Raw genomic sequence first — 19,142 nt, forward strand, 5'->3', positions numbered from 1 at the left:
TGTAGTTTATTTTGAGTCAGTCCCATGTATATTGTCTATACATTCGCGTATTCATGTGTATTTATCTGTAATCAAACCAACCCAATGCAGTACTTTCTCCCGTTTGACTTAATGTTTTAAAAAAAAACAGTGGGTCCATATTCCTGAGCTATTAAAAAAAAAGTTTTGTCTTCATCAGGAACCAATGGATATGTCTTTTTAAAGGAAATAAATATTTCCAGCTTCTTCCTGAAAAGGTTTTTGCTAGTACATATCCATATTAGGGACGTCAACACAGGCTTGGCTGCAATACAATATGATTTGTTACAATATGATATGAATCAGCGGTTAGAAGTCTAATTTTGGTTTCCACCACATTGCTTGTACTTACACTGTCCTTCTATCTGACTCCATGCATGAGTAACCACAAGCTAAGAAAAGCTCTTAACAGTACTGCTCTTTATAGTACATGTTTAACAGCTTGGGTGATAATATGTACATTGTACTGATGTAATCACAGTGTACCCTTCAGAATCAATGTAATATTACACCTTTAGTTCACACTCATTCAGCTTTCACAGTTTTATTGGAAGTTGGCCACATTGGATGCTGCTAATGGACTGCAAGCCAGTTGTGTGACGTCTAAAGGTTTGAGCGTAGCCGTGATTTCAGTCATGTTGCGATGCTTCACACCATTAGCAGTCTTCTCCAACTGTGAGTTATCCAAAGCTCTGCTCTGTAATAGTTCCCACTGTAGGAGAAATGTTCACCAGACAGAGCAGAGGAAGGATGTTTAGGTGCAAATTGGTGGTTTCTTCTCTGTTTATCCCCAGTTTTGTGGCATTTACAAGAATTAAAAGAAACCATTTAAGCGAACTGGGGCCCATATGCATAAATGCAAAGTTTAGATTGTTTTCTGTTTTTGAACATTTCTATTTGAGTCAGCCCTAATGCAGTTAAAGGAAACATTTCCATCTCCCCTGTACGTTTTTACTGTATATGAAGCATATTTTTCCTTTTATTGATCTATTTCTTTCGTACTCAGAGGGCTGCCGCTGTTCCATGGACACTAACCTGCACCATTTATGTGAAGAAGTAGCAGCAGGTGTTGAAGATGCCACCAACTGGCAAAAAAATGAATAGCTACTGCAGTTCTCTACCTGCAGGCAAAGAGTGTTGCATTTGTTTGTGTGTGTCTGTGTGTGTGTGTGTGCGTGTGTGTGTGTTTGTAGCTGCTGCTTTTCATACTTTTAAAATTATCTGTAGATCTGATTTTAGTCACATAAACGTCCGTGTTAAGTAATGCTTATGTTTACCTGTGCTATCCCCAGGCACTGTTCCAACATTGCCGCACAATTAATTAGAGGTCATGCGAGCGGGGTTTCCTACAAATGGCTGCATTCTGGTGTAAAACATATTTCCTCACTCCATCCGTTGTGACTCACTTTGTTTACAAGTGTAAAAATGGCAGCGGAAATTTGACTCATAAATGTCATAAGCAATGTTCTGCAGGGCTGGACCCACATCAAACGATCACATAATTAGACAAAGTGTCACTTTTGTCCCGCTTTTAAAAAGATGGGGTCAAGAACATACCTTGTTTTCGTAATTGTTTCTTTTTGTTCGGGGACACATCTTAGAAATTGTTTGGAGTTACTGTGAATTGACATTGTTAACTTCCATGTACTTAAGTGCAAATAAAGTCATCAAACTTTCCTTTTCATGCATAAAATGTGGACAGTCACTTTTTATGTGATGTGTGCACAACTTTAAACACAAGTAGCCTGCACATAATCAACATGTGGACATCTTTTTATGTTTATGTTTTAGTGCATGGCCTTGTGTGTAAATGGTTTAAATGGTTTAAATGGTTAAATGGTTAAATGGTTAAATGGTTAAATAGTTAAAATGGTTGCCCCAGAGTACATTAGGTTTTTTCATTACAAAAAACTCGAAACAGGGCACTACGTGTGTTTTTGTGTAAGGACTGAGATTGTGTATACACACCTGTGTGTGTCCACTTATCATGACATTTGCGATTACTACCTGCATGGTAGGGAGGCTTTACTTATTAACTCTCATCACTGCTGATCTTAATGGACCACATCGAGTAAAAACAGAGAAAGAGAGGGCTCCAGCCTTTCAAGCCAAGCGCTACGTGTGTGTTTTATTTCATTTATTACTTTTATTTCATTTATTTTTACTCCTCTAGCTGGGTTTTTTTCTTACTTATTGATCAGTAGTTTGTATTTGCTATTTTCTTGGTTTGGTGGATGTTCTTTTCCTTTCTTTCTAATTTCAGATTTAACAATGTGACACAATTTTCCTATGGGATCAATAGAGTTGTTGAATCTTGAATCTTGTGTTCCCACTTAAGCTGAGCTCCTCCTAGGCTGAAAGGCTCGAGCATCTCTGCTGAAGAAACACATACAATAGTAGATGTGCCATGTAAACAGTGTTACACAAAAATCACCTCATCAACTTGTTGTACTTATATTTTTAGACATTACTAATCACTCATAACTGAGTGAAGTAAAATAACTGAGCAAAGCTGTTATGAGTAAATTTCAGATTGTTCACTGTGTACAAAATTATATATTGTGTAAGTCCTGAATGATGAATGTACAAATGTACATATGTAGTAGTAGCTGTTCTGAAGGATTTTTTAAACTTAAGTCTAGTTTTCTAATCATATGGATTTCTCATCCAGGTTGTCCTCTTAAGAGCATTATCTCGGTTCATCTAGTGACTGTTCTGTTGTTTACGATGTTGGATTATAAAAAAAAAAAAAACAAACATTGGAAAATAAAATAAAATGTAAACCATTTCCGCCCTTTAAACATATACATAAGGCTGGAATCAGCTGGAGGAGTAATCATATTGAAGGTAAAAAGCACAGGAGCTGCAGTCTTACTTCCTACCAGCCAAAACACTATAAACTTGCTCATATGGCAGCACTTTATATGGCATACTTTTTTAGATTCAAGTCCTCAGTCCTGACTTGATTCACTTCCTGCTTCTTTCTTGTTTCCCCAGGGGCGATCGAGTGACAGGTTCATTTGGGAAGCTTTTAACCGTTAAACCGTGGTGACAAACAGCCAATCGACATGTGGAAGTCAGTGCACATCAAGATGATCAACGTGAAAAACACATAAACACAATCACAGCTCACCTCACTTCTTCTGTCCTTGGGATAAAATCAGCCATTTATGCAGAAAACTAGTGACCTTATAATGATTAAAAACTAAGAATAGTGGCAGAAAGACGTGGTGAGAAGGAGGGAGACTGGGATAAAACATGCATTTTGTTTACCTTATGATATGTAAGAGGATGTTTTGCATTTTGTGACATAACATTTATTACAATGTTGCATAGAGCAAATTGCTCTATGAGGCTCAACAGCATGGGAGGTTTTAGCCACTGTGGTGCACCAGCACTGGATGTTTAGTACCACACACTCACACACACACACACACACACACACACACACAAACGCAGTCACCTCTAATGACTTTTTTACAATTAGCAGCAGGTCTGATTGTGTTGGGGATATGTCTCTGTGCAGCAGCTGATCAATAAATCTGCCAGATAAATGATCCCAAGTCACTGAGGGAGCGAAAGGCCAAAGCACAGATTAATCATCTGCCATCCCAGTGACATCAGCAGGTTTGACGTTTTACAAAGCAGTCCATCTAATTCCCTCTTCACAACATTTTCTGACTTATTAGGTGTACAGCTCTTCTCACTCTGCTTTTCAACACATCCAAGGCTCTTCTTTAAACCACAGATGTGTTACTTCTGGGGGGCATTGTTTTTTTTTTTTTACCAATTTCTCACATTAAAGTGAACACACACAAGCACATCTCAACAATAGATCCCTCTATCTTTCAGCCTCCCACCAACTAGTAGTGAAAAAGAATGATAAACAACAAAAACAAATTGTAAACAAAATGAACATTTGGAGAAATTACTACTACTAGATTATTATAAACACTACTGAAGAAATGTGCTTCACTTCCCTGCACTTACCTCTGTTTTCATTCCACCTCCATCACATGAGCTAACTGTCCACCTGCTCATCTACTGTTCATTGTTCCATTACTTTCTTAGTATACACACTACCTTGAGTAAGTAAGTAATTAGTAGTCAATTCTTTTCTTTTCTAGTCTGTTTACTAGTTTGTGACCTACCTGACTCTTACCTCTGTTTGCCTTTTCATCACCTAATTTGTTAAGGAACAGGATCTGAAAAGCAGAAACAAATGGAGGCTATGTTTAAGGAAAATTTGAAGTATTACCCTAACCCCCTAATGTATAAAAACCAGGTAACATAATGTGTTGCAGTGTCCTCCAGCACACCAACATTTGGACTGAAGTACATGCCACAATTAAATACTGCAATTTGAGTGTTTTCCCAGAACTGGAGGGTTTTTCACCTAACAGGACATCCCACCGAAAAGAATTACTTTTCATGTAATTGGGATGACATGTGAATGAAAGTCGACAGATGTTTACATGCGTCATCCCAACAAAGTACACACACACACACACACACAGCAATTCACATAGAGAGAGGCGAGACAAATGGGTCGTCCTGCAAATGTCAGAGGTTACCATTTAATGTCACTGATCCTATTCACAGCTCCACGGCTCTTCTGAACAAGTGCTGACTGATTCAATAAACACCTTTTTTAAAAAAGGTTATCAGAGTATCAGAGAGACCCGAGCACATTAAAAGCACATTTACAACACATAACAGTGACAATACGAAAAATGAAAAATGTTGCTGTTTTAATGCTTTATGAGTATCTTAAGCATTTTTATCTTCTGTGCCATGAATTGCTATAAAGATTCTATTTGCCGCTAATTAACTGCCTAGAACTTATATATTCCCGCGCGTTAGTGTAAAGTTGGAGAATCACAAGACAAATAAACAAAACAAAAATAAATAATAATAAACAATAAGGCCAAGCTGGGATTCTGCAGGTTTCATCATATTTAATATAAAACCTAAGAATATTTTGTAAGTGTGAAAGGAATGGAATGTAAAAACAACAAGTACACTGTGGTCTAAAGTTATTTATGATGAAATCACATAAATAAAATAAATAAAATAGCTCCAAATAATATTATAAATTAATTTAATGTTACCGCACATAATTACCTGCATGGATGTAATAATTTATATAAGATTTGTTAAAACTGATACTTGCTCACTTTGCGCTAATCAGTTTCTCAGCACGTGTTTGCTGCAGGTTTGATGATGGCAGCTGAAATGCCACAAAAAGGATTAAACAATTTCCTGCACGACAAAAACATTCTATAGCTAATATTACATCTTACAACAAGTAAAAGGAAACACCTGTGACTTTGTATGTTTACATTTCTTTTACTACCTTTTAAGAACTTTTGGAAGTAGCTAAGTACAGTGCTTATTTGACCTTATAGTGGCAGTCCAAAAATGCTAGATCCTATACTGATGATGCATTTTTGAGGCGACGCATCCTTTTTTTGGACCTTTCTTCTGTCTGAATAATCTTCACATCTTTAAAAACATTTAAACACTCCATATGCTGTACATGAAACAAGGTGAGGAGCCTGAGAGAGGGAAAACAACAGTGCCCTCTGGTGATAAAATGTAGGACTGAGTCTGAATTGTCACATAATCTGACTGAGGACTGTGGATTATAGTTTTACTAATAGGTGTGATGCAGTGCTGGAAATAAAACCTTGACATTAAGAATTGGAACAACACATTGGCACAAAGCAAAACTCTGAACTGTGGGCTAGGATAACAGTATGTTTGAGGACGATCCCTACAATTAACACATCTATAAATTGGAAATTTGTTATTGTTAGCACAGCAGGTATTGTACATTATACTTACAGTACAATATTATCCATTAAAAACTCTTAATACACTATGTTTATTAAGCATGGGCTTTTGAAAGTTCAGTTTTATTGATCTCCTACAGCATTTGTACTTGTTAAAACATGTAATTTATTGATTTATTGATGTCAGTTGAATGACTAATCCTAATAGATCAGTTATAAAATACAGTTTTGGGTTGCAAGGCTGTGTATGATCCTAATCCACTACGACACTTGGCTTCATAGTTTATGGAATTGGTTTTAAAAAGTGCCTACAGTGGATAGTTTTACCACCTACCTTCCGGAAAAGCGCTGTACGACATCTTGTCCAAACCATGTAATCGATAAACATTTTACTAGCTGTTACAACAGGCTTAGATTACAGAATCAGGGCTGATTATTTATTTTCCCACAAATGTCCCTTTTCTCAGTTTACAAGTGTCTGTGACAACTTAAAATATTAAATGGCATACCAACACAAGCTTATTATAAATTCAGTGGGTAATATTGAACTGAAATGAACCTAGATTATTAAAATATATGATTGTAAAGTCATGTTTGTTTTTTACATTACTTCAGGGAGTGATACACTTATGTAAACTTGAGTAAAATCCAGATTAGGCCAATAACTGTGGCAGGTACTAACAGGCGTCAGCTCCATAAGACAAATACACAACTTTACAAAGTCTGATGGAGCCTCACAGTCCAACATGTCAGCGTTTTAAGGGCAATTCTGGTCCTACGTTAATATAATCTAGAATCACATCTTTCCACAATTATTTTTAAATGCAATATTATTGATTATTTAAGTCAAGTCAGTTATGAAACAGGTTTCAGAAAAACTTGCAGCTCAATTAACTGTCCACTGCTCAAGAAAATTACATTTGTCACTTGGGGTTTGTAAATATATAAAAGTGAAAATCATCAAGGCTCTTATGAGCATTACACCAGTTAAGCCAAAGTTAAAACTGCATTAAGCTCTGAGATAGAAGATGCAAAAACAGATTTTTTTAAAGATTTTATGAAATTCGTATTTACAGCAAAAACAGTCAAAAATTTATACAATAATCAACATTTATTTAAAAAAAACAAACAAGAAAAATAACTATTTAAAAGTGAAAATAGAAAATATTTACAATCATTTCATTTTAAAACATAATGTTTACATTTTAAAGCCCATTTTCTTTCTTTTTTGGCATCAGATGTTTGTCGATCACAGACAACAGTTTTTGCCAGATGACACTGATTGTCCCAGTAATTTTAAACAAGTGCTCCACTCAGTTGTATAAATTTGGTAAACATGGTGATTCGTGTATCAGTTGTATTACCATTGCACAATAACAGGAGCCATTTCCTGGCAGAGCTCATGTAAAAACTGTTCCTCAGTGTTCAAACTACTGAAAAGGTAGCCAGTGTAATAAAGGATGACGCACACAGTTGAAGGCAGTAAATTAGTAACATTAATAAAAATCTGTCAAAGGCGCCTGATGTTCCTCTTGCTGTGAGCACTCCCTGGTAAGATCGTGGTCGCCTTGGAGGATCGAGGTTGTACAGTTCTGCATGGGGTCGAGCCATGAAAGGCCTCCTGGCAGCGGGTGCAGAAGTCAAAGAGACAGCTGGAGCGTGTGCATGTGGCTCTCTGAGCCTTAGCCAGATGTGTCGCTGGTGAGCCGCAAAGCTTGCATTGACGCAGGGACTCATGCTGCTTGAGGCTGCTAGCGACCTGAAAAAAGAAATAAGAAAAATTATGTAAACTTTTTTCAGTTTTAACCTAAACAATGAAATGACCATTTGTGGTTTTATGACAGCTTAAACTTTATCTCTCAGTGTTGTTTAAAAAACACTGGAAATGTTAAGCAAATTTCAGTGTGGTGCCCCTAATATGCCTTCATAGAATAATCAGTAAAGTTAATCAGCAGCTCCTGAATCAATTGTTCAAACACAAATGCTAAGTTGGATGGTTCCAGCCATTGAATTTTATTCAATTCACTTATTCCTTTTCACAATTAGTAATTTGCATACATTTAGGTTTTGGACATTCGTCTGAATCACCTTTGTACTTTAGGAAAATATAAAGATGTTTTTTAAATCCAAATAACCAAAACAGAAAAAAAAAAAGTCAGACTCTTAGCTACAGTCTGACTTTACATACAAATACTCACCTGCACATATTCACTCAACCGGGAGATGGGTGCACCACCCTTCTGAGAGGTCCGTCTCTGGACCTTGCAGCCTGGGGTGGACGCAGAAGAAGAGGACGATGTTGATGTTGATAATGATGACTGAGTACTTGAGGAGGCCAGGTTCTGCATGCAGGACAGGACCACCCTGGACACAGCCGCATCTCGTGTCAGACCACAGCCCTTTTGCCTCTGAGAGCTTCTTGACTCCTAGAAGAGGAACATGAAAAAGCCTCATTTAATATTACAAAGCTTTTTGACCCAGTATACTGCACATGCACTGGACTTCAGCTTGGTATTCTTCTCACGTTCTCTTCCTTTACTGTTTAATGTGTCTTTACAATACATTTTATTTAACATATAGATTCTATATGGTTCTTAAAGCCATGAAGTGCTGAAATTAACATTTAAAATGTATATATGGACTCTTTTTACATGAGCTGGCTGAACAGATGAGCCTGTTAAGCCAATACAACACAACTAAGTGCCCTCCCGTAATGGAGAGGGGGACTGGATCCAACAAATCATGTTTTCTTGTCATATTTATCATGACTACACATTTTATTACTGTTGTAGCATCTTATTTTCTAATCCAACTTTTGACCATCATCAGTCTTATGTCTCCCTACCATAACTATTTATTCTCTGAACTGCTCACCATAATATCACTGTTTACTATAAAGCTCTTTCTATTCATCTTTAGATTTTCTTTATTCTTACGGATGACGTAAGCTTTTTTTCTTTTCCCTTTTTTTGCTAGTGTTGTTATTTACTTTTTTAGAAGGAGAGAGCAGCTATAACAAGGCAAAGTAATCTCTGAGAATAATACAGTTGTTTGATTCTTAAAATTTTCATCGTTTTTACAATCATTTTATTAATTTTTTTTTTATATTGGCACAATTGTTCTCCATGCCTGTACCTACCAACATGTTTCTTTCGGGTAATTTCTAGGAGGTAAGATGTGGTGTGATGATAGGAAGAGTGTTGACAAGAATCCAATCACAGTCATCAAAATGGCAAATTCTTGCACAACTCATCTTCTGTTTTTAAAATGTAAGCACACTTGCAGGTTTGTGCATGTTATCTCACCCAGAGTGCCTCCTCAGCTTTTGTACATCTTCTCAGAGCTAAAGTGTCCTCACAGATGATCTTTTTCCACGTCCTGCTCACTTTCTTACAGCTGTAAGGTGAGAAAAATGAACACATGGTGAGTACAGTCAAGTGTAGAGTGTGTATTTTTCTTTGGATTAATTTCCATAATTGCTATCTGAAGAGATTATTATTATCATTGTTATAATCATAAAAGAAAAATGGTTACTAGGAAGAAACCTGACAAACTAGGACAAGGACAAGCATCGACATTAAACGTCCCTATGTATAATAGGGTTTATAAATTAACTTTTAATAAGACATTAAAGTATTAGACAGCTAATAAGACAGTAAAGTATCAGGTTTGGGCTAAAATAGAAATGTATAATATATCATGACTTTTCTACTTGTTTTGTTGAAAATATATAAAATAGAATCTGTCGCCAGAGAGGGACCTTCAGTAATCTTGAAACAGAATTGAATTTGCATGCTTCCCACATGTGACCCTCTCACTCCACAGAGTACATCCTCTGTAGCTTACCTTATGAGGTCCAAGTCTCCCAGCAGGGTGAGTATGTTGGTCAGGATGCTTCTCATGTTCCTAGACAGCAGAGATGTAAACATGTCAACATACTCCAGACCCATATGTCCTCCAATTACACGATCCAAAAGATGATCCTCTGCCAATTTTGTGACAATGCTCCAGTCATACCTGGTGCACAGAAAAAACAGTTTCATTGCTGTTAAGTAATGAACATTTTATAGCCATATCTTGAACAAGTGAAACAAGGAATTAAATGTGAATGTCAATGGGTAGAAGTTAGTCAGAAATTTAATGAGATTCTACCTCTTATTCCTCCGATACCCCTTTTCAAGCTCTTCACACACAGCCCTCTGGAAATTCAATATGGGTAGATTGGGGTTTCTGTGATTGTCTGAAGGTGTGGATGAAAACGAACTTGCTGCTGTTTTCCTCCTAGGACGATCCACAGGAGTGGAAGCTGCAACCAAAGACACCGGACGGCCATAATATGGTTTTCCTTGACATTTTGAAGGAGAATTATTCGGGGATATTATCTGTTCTTGGTGTGCAGCATAAGCCAGAAACTGAGATTTTCCATGCACGTGGTCATCCTCCTCAGAACCATGCCAATCGTCAATCTGACTGTTGTGTAGGGACATGTACCCACTGTCCTCAAATCTTTCATCTAGAGTCCTTTCAAAATTCTTACTGGCGCTATTTTCCTTATTGTGGGTTGCTCTAGAGTCATTGTTGAGAGAGGGAAGCACTGTGGTCACAGAAGCAGGGGGGCACTGAGATTTGATAGGAATGGGGTCTTTCACTGGGGAAGCTTTAGGGTGAAGCATCTTGGACTCTGCAGCGGAGGTCTTCTCTGTGTTGCTGGGCCTGGTAGCTTCGTAACGAGCGTATTTCATGATGCCTTTTTTTAACGGCTGAACATACGCACTGTGCAATGTGTAGAGTTCTGAATAAAATAGATACATCAAAGATTACGTTAGGTTTTATACACCACATGTGACTAAAACATCATGCTTTATTTCGCGCAAGCCACGTTTGTCTAACTACACCGTGACTAAATTTGCCAAATGAAAATAGAAATAGCACAGAACTAGTTAAATTATTATTAGATTGTAAGGTTAAGCTTTGAATACAGTTTTGAAAGTGTTCCGCCAAATATTTTGCGAGAGAAATACTTATTTTTGGCGCGATGCAAATTTGGCGGAAATTGTAGCACTGATGCGAATCTTTGGCAAACAATAAAGGCAATATTAGCGTTAGTGTTTAAACAACTCCGATGGCATGACTGTATGATAGTGCTTATTAACATGGGAATGTTTCGTGTTTAATAATGGGAGTTAACGTTACTGAAATGCATTTTCGCGCGTAGGACTGCTTTTGTGACTATGAAACTAACGCTGTTTACCGGTTGATATTATGCAACCATAGAGCTCTGCAAAGTTACTCTGAGATGCAGCACTACTTAGCTTCGGTGCATACATTTATTCCCTATTTGCCGGTAATTGCCCAACCTGAAAACGTTCAATATGTAACGTTAGCTGCTAGCTAATGGCACGAATTATAACCAGATAAATGTTAGCCATTCGGATACTGGGGCATATGAAGTAAACCTTCTTACCTTACTCGTTTGATAATGTCACTATCCAGAGGCTGAGCTTATGTTCCTCTTTTAACCCGCGGAGCAGCCACACTATCACCATTACTATCTATAGAAATCCGCCAGTTTCCTCTTCTTATTTGAATTCCGTGCGCAGAAGGCGCAAGCCAATCGCAGCTAAGTGGGTGTTTGTCTCTTTAAACCACTAACAAATAGGAGAAGAGATTTTTAGCCCGTTGACGTCATGACGTCCAGGGCAGTCTGGTTTTTCCCACCCGACGTGAAACAGATGATCTGCCTCTGCATATTCAGTTGTAATGCTTTAACCTAGAGAGTTGAGCCATAGAGAGTTGCAGCCATTTAGCCTCACAGTTACTGAGGTAACTTTGTGTGAGACTTGAAGATGTTTCAATTCTCTTTCTGAATTATGTCTAGAATGTCACTGTTTACACAGAAGAGCTAAAGATTTGCCATTCGCAGGACTGTTCTCTTCACACACCCCTACTAGGAATGCGTGAAGTCGCTTTCATTGAAACCAAACCCGACTGAAGTTGGGGGATGTGTAGTTAAGATACAGTTCCTATTTTGTTTTACCTAAAACTTTTTGCTTTCATTCAACAGGCTTTGGTGCGGATTGCAGGATAAGAGAAAATGTTTGTAAATGACTGGGGTTTTTCTCACAGTGAATAAGCGGAAAAAACGGAACATCTGAAAGAAGAACGGAACAAAATATTTAAGACCAGCAACAAAGACAGTGTGAATTTGTGTCTACATGGGTGAATAGAGGGGGCGACAAAAGGCACGCTTTAAACCCTGATAGTCAACGTCTTTGCATACTGATGTGGAAAATGCTAATTGAATAACATCACAGGGCCAGCCCTGCAAATCCAGAGTTATTTTATTTGGCATGGCAGACAGAGCAGGCATTTGCCCCTGAAAGCCTTAGGTTTACTGTTGAATGCATTTAACATATTCCCAGTTAAGCACATTATTAACTGAAATGCAAAATGGCGAGTTAGTTCCGCATCAATCCGATTAACTGTTGTATAATTGGTTTGTCAATTGTAGTAAATTTTAAAGAAATTTGTAAAAAAAAAAAAAAAACACAAAAAACAAGCCCACATTCCACCTAAATGAGGTTAGTTGTTGATTTCTCTTGTGCTATTTAGAATTGCGTCATTTTTACTTTAATTTAATATGCAGCCTCGTCTTTTAAACATGTCTTTTTCGTGAATCTTCTCGCTGAGGTTTGAGAGGACATGGAATTCGGCTGTAACTGTCATGGGAGAGAATCTTCTGACTGCGCTGCCGTTATTTTGTCTACAGAAGAAGATCTTTTCCCGCTGCGCATGCGTGGCAATTCAATATGTCTGCGCCCTTCTGCAAGGTGGGAAAGGAGCATTACTTTTGAAGCAAACAGTAAAATAAGTAGTAAGAAACTTTGTAGACATTCCCAGTCAATTTAGTTACACCCACACAGATGTTTCAGATAAGAGCAAAAATGTGACGGAGACATTGTACCGTTTATTATTTACCCGAAGATCCAATTCACGTATGCTATCAGGGAATTTCGCTTTGTTGAAAGTTCTTATTAGTTGTTAACGGTATAGGCACAACGTGCTTTATCGCATGGCGAATAACGAGATTGTGGTATGCGATGCCGGAAAATATATTCATATAGTATTTTTGCGTAAGATATTTCAGTTAAAAAGATATGGAAAATCATATACTATTTTATTAAAGCTTGGTCGAATGTTCTTGCCGGACTAAACGGAAGCAGGTATCAAAGCTACACACTTTAGGTTTTTTGTTATATCACCGAGTGACTCTTCCAAACAAATCTGCACACACAATGGCTTACAGACGAGCTGTAAACCTTCTTCCAAGGGGCAAGGAGTCGGTCTTCAGTTTCATGTGTTGTTTTCAAACATCCCCAAACATCATCAACCAGACTAACCGCATCTATAGTCACATCGGCAGAACTGCGAGAACAATTTACACATCAACACCACTGATGGTGGCCAGGTTACTTTCGGTAGAGGAGCTTTTTGCCCGGAGGTCCTTCCAGGAATATCTAAAAAAGATGGAGGCAGAGTACAGTCAATGTTTGAGAGAAGTCAACAGCAGTACAATAGAGGAGCAGTGCAGTCAGGACACACTGAGGAGCAAGAGGATGAAAGTGTCCCTCCTCACACCTCTCATCCAGGCCATCCAAGAGCTGGATACCAAAGTCAAAGAGATCACTGAGACCGAGAAGCTCCTGAAAGGTAACACTTCTGCTACTGCCACACCAGCACAATTAAAGAATTATGGGATTTTGTGGGATGTCTCTGATTATGAAAGTAAAATTTATTATGCAACAATAGACAATTTTCGTCCGTGAAGGATGGGGCAAACTAGATTCAAACATTAGTGTAGTTGCAGGTAAATATTGATAAATTTGCAGATTATTTTTATTATAGGTTGAATCCTCTATGACTGTATATGCAAATCTTTATTGCAACATGTTATGTTGGAAATTGCTGCAATGATTTTTCAGTTATCAAAATAAAAAAACTTATCAACTTATCAATGAGGCAGTCCCAGTTTACTGACTGCTTTTGTTTTTCCTCACAGATGAAGACCCTGCTCTGCGAGAACTGGCGGAGCTGGAGAGAGAAGGCTGTTTGCAAGAAATTCATGATCTCAGACAAAAGGTAGAACAGTGACATTTTATTTTCTAGTATTAAGATAAGCTGCTGCATGATACAGTAACAGAATATAAAAAAGCTTTATGTAAAGGCACATTATCACTAGAACTAATGTTAAAACCACAAGCAAATGGAAATGTTTCAAATTGATGAAATGCTGTTTCTTTGTCAAATCCAAACCTTTTAACTCATTAGATCCTTGATCTGCTGATCCCTGAAGAGGAGGCAGATCTGAGTGACCTTGTCCTGGAGGTGACAGCCGGCATCGGGGGGCAGGAGGCAATGTTGTTCACAGCTGAGGTCTTTAAGTAGTTACTTATTATGTTTAAACTGGTTTTGAGGTAACAGCCCTTTTAACATTCTGTATAGGATAAAGAAAGTGATAGCATAATTATTGAGAAAGAGAGCAGAGAGAACAAGAAATAGACTTTCTAAGTTATACACATAAGGATCAATGTAAATTGGTGCGAGCAGTGAGCCAGAAAGCTAGTCTTGGGAATGCCCCACCTACAGAAACACCATTTGATTGTATATAAGTACAACAGTATAAACAGTTGGAGAAAAAAGGACAATTAAAGAAGTGATGAGGACAGCGTGTTTATAAGCCAGAGAAACTGTATTTACCTGATGACTTATGCGGTCTTCTCTCCTATGAAGGTGTTTGACATGTACCAGAGCTTCGCTCAACTCCATGGTTGGTCTTTTGACATCCTGGAGCACATGACCAGTGAGTTAGGTTAGTGGACACATACAACTGTGATTATAGTCATATTACAGACTGAGAATCACAGTGACTATTTAGTTTGAAGTTATGTGCTGTTTCATTTAGAGGATGGTGGTGGTGAACTAACCATTTCTGTCATCGAAACAGCTCATATACTCGCGATTAGTTTTGTAAGCTTGGTCTGTAAAACAAAAGAAAACTATGAAAAATGCACATTGCAATCCAATCCACAGAATATATGACACAGTATTGAGTTAAAAAGGGAAAAAGCAGCAAATCCTGCTGTTTTACTTTTTGACATTATGACAAACACAAGCAGAGCCCTTTTAAACCACAGATGTCAACGTAGTGCAGAGTGGCCACTGGGGTTTGCCTGCAGACTGAAAGATTGGAAAGGGTTTGTTTTAGAAATAACTCATAATCTGTAACACAAACAAAAAGATTTACCAAATCATGAAAGTGAAAACCGACGTCCTTTTTGACATAATAATCTACATTTCACGACCAGGCGGACTACGTCATGCCTCAGCCAGCATCAGCGGCCCACAGAGCTACAAGAGGATGAAGTATGAAGCTGGAGTCCATCGAGTTCAGAGGGTTCCCAAGACTGAAAAACAAGGCAGAATGCACACTAGCACCATGACTGTGGCTGTGCTGCCACAACCCACCGAGGTAGGATTTCACAACATAAACAGATCTAAACACAGATCACGTTCATATGTGCTGCTTCCTTCTTGCTGATGAAACAACCCAGTTTTCCCACACAAATCATTATTGCGCTCCAGTAAAACTGGACCCCTTTTACTGGCATTTCACTTCAGGAAGATAATGCAGTTATTGTGCATACTTTTGCTTTATAATTTTTTTTTTTTTTTTTTTTTTGGGGGGGGGGGTCTCTATTTCTCATTGGCTTTCACCACAAATTTACGATGCGGGTAAATATAGTTGCTATTCTAACAGTTTCTATTCAATGCATTTAATTTAGATGTAAGTAATTTGTGTTTGTGTGTTTTTGTCAGATCTCTTTCACAATAAACCCGAAGGATCTGAGAATAGATACTAAGAGGGCAAGTGGAGCTGGAGGCCAGCATGTCAACACCACAGACAGTGCAGTCAGAATAGTCCATCTCCCTACAGGTAAAAACATGTTTGATGGTAATAGACCAATGAGCAACCCCAAAGCTGCAGCTCTTGTCGGATTTTCTTGGCCTAAAGTGGTCAGGACCTACGAAAAGTGGGAGAAAGAAAGAAAACTGGTGAGCCGGGTCATGGCAACAGGGTCATGGCTCACTGATGCACAAAGGGAGTGATTCTATGGATGAACGGTTTATTTCTACTTTACACAGGCCACAGGCCAAGCTTTTGTAGTTCTAAATTATTGAACTTTGGAAATGCATCTTCTTCCTCCAGCCATGATATTGGCTGAGCATTTAGGTTTTAAAAATAACTACCACAAATAATATTTTAAAAATTTAGAAAATAGATACACAAAGTCCTTACACTTTTGCCTAAAACCAACAAATCCACTATAATATCACATAATGTTCTAAGGCTCCAACTAAAATTTTATTTAATTGTTAATTAACCTTAATTTATAAAATTATTATTAGATGAGTAGTTTGATCTAGAAATATCTACTTCTTTGCCCATTGGCTGTTCCCTTTCAGGGGTCGCCACAGCGAATCATGTGCCTCCATCTAACCCTGTCCTCTGTCCAAACTACCTCAATCTGGCCTCTCTGACTTTATCTCCAAAACATCTAACATGAGCTGTCCCTCTGATGTCCTCATTCCTGATCCTGTCCATCCTCGTCATTCACAAAGAGAACCTTAACATCTTAAGCTCTGCTACCTCCAGCTCTGTCTTCTGTCTTTTCTTCAGTGCCACTGTCTTCAAGCTGGACAATGTCACTGGACTCTCCACCATCTTGAACACCTTTCGTTTCATTCTCGCTGATAGTCTTTTATCACACAACACTCCTGACACTTCTCCACCCGTTCCAGCCTGCTTGCACTCGCCTCTTCACCTCTTTTCCACATCCTCTGAACCGTTGACCCTAAGTACTTAAAGTCCTGCACCTTCTTCACCTCTGCTCCCTTTAACCTCACCGTTCCACCTGGGTCCCTTTCATTCACACACATGTATTCTGTCTTACTGCGGCTAAGCTTCATTCCTCTGCTTTCCAGAGCAGACCTCCACATTTATAGATTTTCCTCCACCTGCTCCCTGTTCTCACTATAAATCAAAATGTCATCTGTAAATATCATAGTCCACAGAGATTCCTGTCTAACCTTATCCGTCAGCTTGTCCATCACCAGAGCAGCCGTGTAGTGCCAGTCCCAAGCCCGGTAGAAATTGGGGAGGGTTGCCCCAGGAAGGAACGCATCTTGCGTAAAAACTGTGCCAAAACAACATGTGGACTAATTAGCCACTGTGGTGACACTGAACTTGCGGGATAAGCCGAAAGGAAAAAGAAGGAAGCTTAATCAGTGTGTAGAATCATCTTCACAGCTCCATTCATGTGGGACCATTTGCTCACACTCAAGGATGTAAGAAAAATAGAGAAAATGCTTTCAGGGCTGTTTCGAGAAGAAATGAGAGGGTCACACAAGAATAGTTCTATAATATACAGTATATGCAATAGTAGCAGTAATTTTACTTACTTTTACTTCAGTGGACAATTTATTATTACCACATTATGGTACTGTTTCATTCACTGCCAGGTGGTTAATCTATAATAATATAAGTTGATTATACTTTGCATTAAAGTTGCCATTAGCAAAGTAACTAGCAACTAGTAACTAAAGTTGTCAAAACGTTTTTGAAAAATATTCAAATATATACACTACATAATATAATGTAATAGAAGTATAAAGTAAGATGAAATGGAAATGCTAAGTAAAGTAATACTTAAGTAGTTCATTGGTACAGTACTTCATTATATATATATATATATATATATATATATATATATATATATATATATATATATATATATATATATATATTTTTTTTTATTTTATTTTTTTTTTCCAAACCGCAAGATTTGTGTGTGTATGCTAGGTGTGGTTGCTGAGTGCCAGCAGGAACGGTCTCAGCTGAAGAACAGGGAAAAAGCCATGAAGGCTCTGAGAGCGAAACTGTATAGCATGAAGCTGGAGGACGAAACGAGCAAACGCTACAACCAGCGTAAAGTGCAGGTGGACACAGTTTCTTTCTGAAATAAAATTTTATATAATTTTATAATAAGCCAAACCAGTAAAATATATAAAAAGCTCCACATGTCATGTGATCAATATTTTAATCACTTTTTCCTAACCCCATGTCCAGATTGGCTCTAAAGCAAGATCGGAGAAGATTCGAACGTATAACTACGCCCAGGACCGTATAACAGACCATCGCATTGGCAAGACGGTGCATGACGTGAAGAGCTTTCTGCTGGGAGAGGATCTGCTGGATGAGATGAATTCCTTGCTAGAGGAGTTTTCCAACCAAGAGACTCTAATGGAACTGCTAGGAGAAAACAACCAGGAGCATTCATAATTTTGGATAGATTTAAAATATTTTGCTACAGACAAACTTTAGCAGAGCACTATAACTGGGCTATACTCTGCTTTAAATCCTGCAAGGAGAATGAAAAAACTGTGACTTTCTGAAGTCTACTTCACAAGTTAAAAACATGTTTTTTATTACATATGTCACACAACTTTATGCACATAATTGCTGAATCGATGTCAACAACCTGTCTAATAAAACTTCAGTCACTCCATTGACCAGTCATAAAGTGTTACATACAAGGCATAAAAGCAGATACTGCGACTACTCGCAAAAAGTTAGGGATATTTTGGGTTGGAAATTTCAGAATACACCTAAAATGACCATAACCTTTGTAGATGAACTTAATTTGTCCTTCTCTAAACTTTAAAACACACATGTCTAACAATTCAGTGCTTCAGTCTTATTGCATAACATGCTGTTCTCTAACAAGGCGAATAACTGCAAAATTCACAACAAGTCTCTGATCCATGAATCGACCGCGAAATGTTCTGGTTCATTGAAAGTTTGTCCTTAAACAGTCCTCCACATCATGCTGTTCACATTTTGACATCATGAGACCAAGATGACACCCAGACAATTGACAAGTTATTGAGACACTGACATTTGACACAAAGCCACCACTGTTGTTAGCTTTTGCTTGAACAAACTGTTTGAGATGAAGAAATTACTATGCATGCTTCTATTTAAATGCCCTACTTTCATGATATATCACTGTAGCAAGAACTTTTTATATTTTCCATACATTTCACCCAAATACATACTTGAGTTAAGTTAATGCTAATAAAACATCTCAGCCTATTTATTGGTCTATCTCTAGTAAAGCTTTAGATTATTGTCCTGCTGTTGAAGCCAGATGCTCTTTTTGTTTCACTTCCTTGACTGCTTGCATGCCATTTGCATGCAGAATTTGCTGA

At 37.9% G+C, this 19,142-nt stretch overlaps 3 protein-coding genes across 8 annotated transcripts in view; 2 read left to right on the forward strand and 1 right to left on the reverse strand.

The window, feature by feature from the left end:
* Positions 1-8,777, forward strand: part of pank1a (pantothenate kinase 1a) — a 283,668-nt gene extending 274,891 nt beyond the window's left edge. Inside the window, exon 9 of the transcript XR_010915076.1 lies at positions 8,762-8,777. The gene's annotated coding sequence lies outside the window, so the exon portion shown is untranslated. The remainder of the gene's footprint in view (positions 1-8,761) is intronic.
* Positions 6,860-11,425, reverse strand: fbxo5 (F-box protein 5). Of its 3 annotated transcripts, none has more exons than XM_067514427.1 (6): positions 11,278-11,425; positions 9,966-10,605; positions 9,660-9,719; positions 9,119-9,209; positions 8,012-8,239; positions 6,860-7,572 (listed from the first exon to the last, which is right to left on the reverse strand). In XM_067514427.1, exons 2-6 carry the CDS (start codon positions 10,553-10,555, stop codon positions 7,324-7,326), a joined length of 1,218 nt encoding a protein of 405 aa, XP_067370528.1. In that variant the 5' UTR covers positions 10,556-10,605; positions 11,278-11,425; the 3' UTR covers positions 6,860-7,323. The 3 variants fall into 3 exon arrangements, with proteins under 3 accessions (XP_067370528.1, XP_067370515.1, XP_067370521.1); XM_067514414.1 differs by having other exon boundaries at positions 9,660-9,830; XM_067514420.1 differs by having other exon boundaries at positions 9,660-9,830; positions 11,283-11,385.
* Positions 11,426-12,569: 1,144 nt separating this feature from the next.
* On the forward strand, positions 12,570-18,952 carry mtrf1l (mitochondrial translational release factor 1-like). Of its 4 annotated transcripts, none has more exons than XM_067514467.1 (8): positions 12,570-13,523; positions 13,873-13,952; positions 14,142-14,198; positions 14,604-14,673; positions 15,179-15,342; positions 15,690-15,807; positions 17,734-17,870; positions 18,001-18,952. In XM_067514467.1, the coding sequence occupies exons 1-8, from the start codon at positions 13,109-13,111 to the stop codon at positions 18,211-18,213; spliced, it is 1,254 nt and encodes a 417-aa protein (XP_067370568.1). In that variant the 5' UTR covers positions 12,570-13,108; the 3' UTR covers positions 18,214-18,952. The 4 variants fall into 4 exon arrangements, with proteins under 4 accessions (XP_067370568.1, XP_067370558.1, XP_067370539.1 ...); XM_067514457.1 differs by having other exon boundaries at positions 12,573-13,523; positions 14,604-14,682; XM_067514438.1 differs by having other exon boundaries at positions 12,575-13,523; positions 14,142-14,246; positions 14,604-14,682.
* The last annotated feature ends 190 nt before the right edge of the window (positions 18,953-19,142 follow it).

Source organism: Channa argus, chromosome 1, assembly GCF_033026475.1.
Source record: "Channa argus isolate prfri chromosome 1, Channa argus male v1.0, whole genome shotgun sequence".
Classification (NCBI taxonomy): domain Eukaryota; kingdom Metazoa; phylum Chordata; class Actinopteri; order Anabantiformes; family Channidae; genus Channa; species Channa argus.